Source organism: Lathyrus oleraceus, chromosome 5, assembly GCF_024323335.1.
Source record: "Lathyrus oleraceus cultivar Zhongwan6 chromosome 5, CAAS_Psat_ZW6_1.0, whole genome shotgun sequence".
Lineage (NCBI taxonomy): Eukaryota > Viridiplantae > Streptophyta > Magnoliopsida > Fabales > Fabaceae > Lathyrus > Lathyrus oleraceus.
The window spans coordinates 458920068-458926626 of record NC_066583.1 but is presented as its reverse complement, the minus strand read 5'-3'; the positions used below and the strand labels follow the sequence as shown (position 1 = coordinate 458926626).

General features: G+C 34.0%; 1 protein-coding gene across 1 annotated transcript in view; it reads right to left on the bottom strand.

Annotated features, from left to right (window-relative positions):
- Positions 1–378: 378 nt before the first annotated feature.
- Positions 379–6559, bottom strand: part of LOC127085417 (6-phosphogluconolactonase 3, chloroplastic) — a 29013-nt gene continuing 22832 nt past the window's right edge. The window contains exon 2 of the mRNA XM_051025932.1: positions 379–2296. Coding sequence (XP_050881889.1) covers positions 1552–2193 — 642 coding nt within the window. The 5' untranslated portion in view covers positions 2194–2296 and the 3' untranslated portion in view covers positions 379–1551. The remainder of the gene's footprint in view (positions 2297–6559) is intronic.

Here is a 6559-nt window from a genome sequence, read left to right as displayed (position 1 = left end):
TTTTAAAATGAATTGAATTTAGACATGATTTAAATTGAAATTGAAATGGTTTTAAAATGAATTGTATTTTAAAATAAATTAAAATTGAAAAAATGCTTTAATTTATGATCAAAATGAAACAATGATCTTAATTACTCATCTTGGCGATTAATAATTAGTTATATGAATTAAATAACCTAATTGAAATTTTTTATAAATTGGAATGGTTTAAAAGGTTGGATTTTTTCAGTAAAATCACCATTAGGCATATCTATCAGCATACTCACACTATGACAAATAGCAACACACACATACGGAATACACACTTCTCATGCAGTACATCATAAACTTTCACACAACAATCAACATTACCACACATCAATTATGTACACAACACACTATTTTCAATCTAATTCTCACATTCATTAGGTATCACACACGCACAACACAAACACTATAGCTACATTACAAATTAACAGTTAAAGCTATATTTCTACACAATATCAATCTCACAATATCAAAGCATGTTAATCTAACAGTTCTATTCAATAAATCTAACAATCCCAATTAACATTTGCATCATCTAATTAACCAACATTCACTCACCAATGCTTGGTACAACAACTTAACATAGGATTAACATGATAGAAGTATAAATTAACGACATCACCACAAATCAACACCAAGTCAGCTTACTAAACCAGAACGTGCATCAAGGAACTGGTTGCAGAACTGATGCAACCTATGAACCTGCAACAACAACTCCACAGAACCCTGCTCACAAAATGCTATGAAAAAAAACCATTTACAATCACCCAAACATAAATGACGATAACTACTGCTTTTGAGGTGTGACGGAATTTGAACCGAAAATGGATCGGATTGAATATAAGTTCAAAATGTAAAGGTTACCATTGTTTTCATCCAAGCAGCAGGTTTTGTTGTCGACGGTTAGCTGCTTGTTCCTTTCTCGCCTTAGCCTTGAAACTTTGGTTGATGTTGCGTGGAATTTACCGAACCTCTATTGCAAAAGTCATACGAAGAGGTAGTCTGTAGCCAATGACCTTCACATCTGAACACAACATGGAAAATTCCGCTGAAGAAGTGCACACGAACATTTCCAAATAGCCCTGCATTCATCAAGAATTTTTTGGTATGCAAGAATTACTTCCAACATCCCGAAGCATGGTGCTTGCCTTGTGTGCTTTTAAGAGTTGAGAGGGTCTATCGTGAAATTTCTAACAATCACTTGTAGATGTTGCCATTCAATCTCTGATAGGGGAGGGCAAGTGTCGAGTTTATGATCCAACAGGATAATTTGCTGGAAATCCTACCGGCATAGAAGCGCAGCAGTTCAGTGGCTCACTAACTGTCTGGCTACTTGCAAAAACACATTTTGTTTATTAGAAAGTTACCACCATGAACGTAAAGGATTTGCACATACCCTTTCCCAAAAGGCATACAACTACTACCAACTGATGCATACTAACTGAACCTGTTTCGCCATAGGATCATTCAGGTAAATTTTCTCACGCCTCTTCTCACAATAATTCTCTAGAACGCGTCCATCTATCATTTCGGCTTGATTATGTGAAGACCTAAAGACCGGTGTAAATTTGTTGATTGTGAAAGTTGAACTTTGTTTTCCATTTGGAGAAGCGAGTTTGGAGTAATTCGTGATGCCGGTTTCGGGGCTTTGGATATCTGAATCAAGAACGAATTGCTAAACATGCTCCATGAGTGACGAAACCCGAATCCCTGAAGCGCGATGCCGACAAACCGAAACGTAACTTTTGAACATGATGCGAGCGCTGATGAAGCTTTGGGGATATCGGAGACGAATGGTTCGCTGGATGACCTTGGATGGTCGAAACAGGTGATGAGCTCTCCGGTTAATCTACAACCCCGAGCCAAAATCGAAGATGATTTGACCTTGGAGAGAAAGCCATCAAAAGTAGGCTTATAGTTACTATCTTCATGATCCTTTGGTACAACTCTCTTATCCATCCAAAACACATGCCATTTACCCCATTTAATAGAATACACATACGGTGGCCCCGACAATTTCCGAAGATAATTGATCAAAGAGCCACCAGACAAGCAAACAGTGAAAGCCCCTATTTGTTGAGTAAACTTATTGGAGAGATCAGCGACGTATTTAGCCAGAGAAACAGCTAGTGCCTCTTTCTCGAATACCTCAACTTCAACCGCCATTGAAGATTTCACAGCCTCGCAGATAAATCTCTTGCTGGATTTGGTGCTGAGCCCTTTGAATCTGAGGGGTTTAAAGGAGAATCGAGTGTAAGATTGATGTGAGGTTGTGTTTGAAAGGGATAAGGATGGGGTTTTCGGAGTTGTTCCGGTGGAGAATCTCAGCGATATTGGAGGGTTTGATTGTTAATGAGGTTGTGCACGGCGGATATTGGGTTGTTGTGTGGGTTTCCGCGGCGGAGTGTGTTTCATGATTAAAGGTCGATCGGAGGTTGTGAGAGTTAGGAGTTTTAAAGGTTGAAGAAGGAGGCACGGTCGCAAAAGGCAGTGAGGGATGATGAGGGCGGTGTTGGTGAACGGAGGAGGGTTAACGGCGTATGAGGTGGGGTCGTGAGGGATTCCAACAGACCAATTCACAGTAGGGGTTATGGTGGATTTCTAATGTGAAGGTTAAAGGTATACGGAAGATGTTGTTGTGAGCAGAAGATAGATGATGAGAGCTTGGGTTTTTTAGTGAGAGAAAGGGCATTTTTTCGTTTTCCACCGAGGGGTCTCTGAATGTGAGGAGAGAGATCCGATAGCATTGAGTGGGTGAAGTGGCCAGGTATAGGGAGACGCGTGTCGTTAAGGAAGAAGAAGAGATTTTTCTTTTTTTCTTTTTAGAGAAGTCCAGAGAGAAGAGAGAGGGTGACGGTTGGGTTAAGAGAGACGTTCTATCATGTGTGCTTCTTTAGCTTTTGTTTTTTGGTGATGTGTCAAAGGGTCATTGGTTGAGAAGGATAATTGAGGATAGGGATCCATGTGTTTTCCAATTGGGATCACTAATTATCTTGAATTAAAGGTTAAGATTGGACCAAAGAAACACAACCTTGTTAACCAAATTAAAAATGCCTAGAATATCCCTTCTAGAAGCTTTAATCAATTTAAATCAATTAAATTAAATAAATTTCATATAGATATGATAAAATTAAAATGAGAGCAGGATTATACTTGTAACACGGTGGGAGAACTGACTTTAGTTAAATGTTGCGGATAGCAAGAGTCGCCACCGACTTTTATTTTATCCAAAAGGAAAGGACATAAAAGAACAGGAAAGACCTTAAAAAGATTTTGAGTTCGGGGGGTAGGTTATACAAAGGGAAGGTATTAGCACCCTTTATATCCATGGTTATCCATGGGCTCTTAGTTACTTAGCTCACTTTGTTTGTTTGCAAGAGTGTAGTGTGTGATTAGAAAAATTTCTTTAAGTACTTTGTAATGGCCCTCGTATGGGTGTATACAAAGCCTAGTTTAGAAATTGTGAGGTGTAAAAGTAATTTTGAAAAGTGTGAGCAAGTAACTATGAGATACCTACCCTAGATTAAGTCTTTCGTGTTCTCGTATATTCTTTCAATGGTAAGACTGTCCCTATTATTAAGGAATAGGTAGTCATTACCTTGGATGTGTTTAAGGGACGGGTGTAGGGTCATCGTATGGTCAATGAAGGCAACATAAGGGGTGTCTTTAGAAACTCGTAGGGACTATCATCATATTTACCGAAGGGACAAGATCATTATATCGTAAGCAACCTCGTAGGGACTTGATCTTTTAACTTTATAAGGACTTGATGATTTTTCTGTTTGAAGGGACTTTGCTTAAGACACCCCTATTTTCGAGGGACTTGACCATTTAAAGAAGGCAACCAAGAGGAATACCCTAGGAAGTACAGATGGCGATCAAAGATCGACTGACGTGTGTGAGTGTTATTTTTCAGATATTTGTCTTGAATTTAATTTTCTAAGTTCAATTATTTACAGTTAGTTTTTTTGCACTCCCTAAATTACTAACCACGCAATAAATATTTACAAAAATAAAAGCAAGAAAAATAAATTCCTAAACTATTACATGGCTATGGGACAGATACATAATAATCGGGCGAGAAAGAATAAATTTACAACCTATACATTTGTTCCTAATATTATAAATAAAACAAAATTAAAATAAGGAAAATAATGAAGCAAAAATAGAATAGATAAAAGCAAATAATAATAAAATAATAAATAAACAATGGTAATAAAGCAATAATAAAATAACAATAATAATAAAGTGATAATAAAAAGGTTAGAATTTTAAAAGAAATTATTTTAAGTTAAACAAGTTAGATTTTTTTAGAAGTTATTAGAAAAATATGAGTTTAAAATAAATTAGTAATAATAAAAGAATTTAAAATATATTAATGTACAAATTATAAAATAAAAGAGTTATATGAAAAATATTAAGTTAGTTATTTACAAAATAAATAAAGATTATAGAAAATATCAAATTATTAGATTAATAGGTTTATTATTATTATTCAATTAGAAAAATGGTCAATTAGATTTTATTTACAAAATATATAAGGATTTATTATTATAAGTAAGTAATAAAAAAAGTTATTAAAATAGTTAGTATTTATTATTTATTTACAAAAATATAAAGGTTATAGAAAAATATTAAATAATTAATTTAGTAGGTTTTCACGCCCTACATTACTAAACCACGCAGTTAATATAGGATCAATGGCAGGAATTTAAATGGCAGAAAAATAAATGGCAGAAAAATAAAATGGCAGAAAATAAACGGCAGAAAAATAAAACCCTAATTATTACAACGCTTTGGTGCAGTTACATAATAAAGATGGCGAAAAGTAAAACTGAAAATATTACAAGTTAAAACTTAAAATATTACAAGGGCGAAGTAGTTACAGTGTATGAATAACATAAATATGAGCGAAAATAGGAAATAATAATAAGGTTTGTTAAGGTTTAAGAAAAGGTTTATGGTTTAGAGGAAATAACACGGTTAAAGTTTTAGGTTTGAAATTTAGAGTTTGTGGCGAAATTGTCAGGGTTTAGGAAAAATCAGGGTAGTTAGTTATGAAAAAAAATGTGCAGATCTAAATATATGTATATAAAAAAAATGAATTAAAAAAAACAACGGCGTTGCTAGCGCAAAATTGCGATCATCGCAACTGGATCGGATAACACAAATGCCACGCCTCATACATGTGTATGTGAAAACGGCGTATTGACACGATCCGATCCGAAAACATAATCAAATTATAACATAAAATAGAAATATATATATATTTAACACACTAGTTACATATTATAAATTATATATTATATGATCCATATGCATTTTTATTAACAACAAAATTATTATTATATTTATTTATATTATGAGACATGTAAAACTTATATAAAAACAAACACATCAAATACATAATACAATGAACCAAATTATTATACATGATATACTTATGTGCATAAAAAAGCAAAACGGCGATATCCTGATATATTTAACCAAACCGCATGTATCTGGAATACATAACACAGTCACACATATGAACATGTATTTGAAACACAGTAACAAATATATCAACAAAATAGATAAAGTATATATCATATATAAACTATTATCAAACTGTGTGTACGATAGTATAGATCAGCCACTCTCAGTTTCTCTTTTTTGTTCTGTCTTTTGGCCTCTCTCTATCAGTCATGCTAGTAAGTATATATAGGAACAAATTAGGTTAATGATAATGGGCCTAAGTTTATTTTGAAACCCAATATTAAATTGAAAACTGAATAAAGTTAAATAATTAAAATAGTTAAAATTAAAATAAAAACTAATTAACCTATTTATTTATTCTAGACCCAATATAAAAATAAATAGACTCAAAAAAAAAAAAGTCGGGCACCAAAATGCTCGAAAAAATAAAATGAACACGTCAAAATAATCAGCGCGAAATAAATGACTCGGAAAAATACAGCGTTTGGTCGGATTTTGAAATAAAAATTATGACCGTTTAAACTGCTCAGACTGATCAACATATGACCAAAAATAGTCATAAAAATATCTTTAGCATGTCAAATTAAACCACGTGAACCGCAGATTAATGTTACCGACATTTGCAAACTTAAACTTGACATTTTTTCGTTGACTAATTTTAGGCACAGTTAAAAAGTTAATTTGACCAGTCTGTTTGTAAATTCCGAGAAATTATTCCGGCTAATATTAAGACAGAAAAAAATGTTATGCTATGAAGATGATGCAAATGAATGTGAAACAAAAAATTGGTTAGAGTTAAAAATAGAGGGCAAATTTTGGGGTGCAACAGCTGCCCCTGTTCAATTTTTTGAAATCTGAGGAGTTAGATTGGCCTGTGTGCCATTCGTGACTTGGAAGGTTGAAGGGGATTGAACACAAAATCCCAAAAATTTGCACTCGCTGGTGCGTAAAGTAACACTGATGACTGGTTGTATATGCTTAAGTGGGCTTGAAGATGCCACTTGGAAGAACTGGAGATGGGCTTATAGATGCCATCCATAATATCAGGAGGTGATAA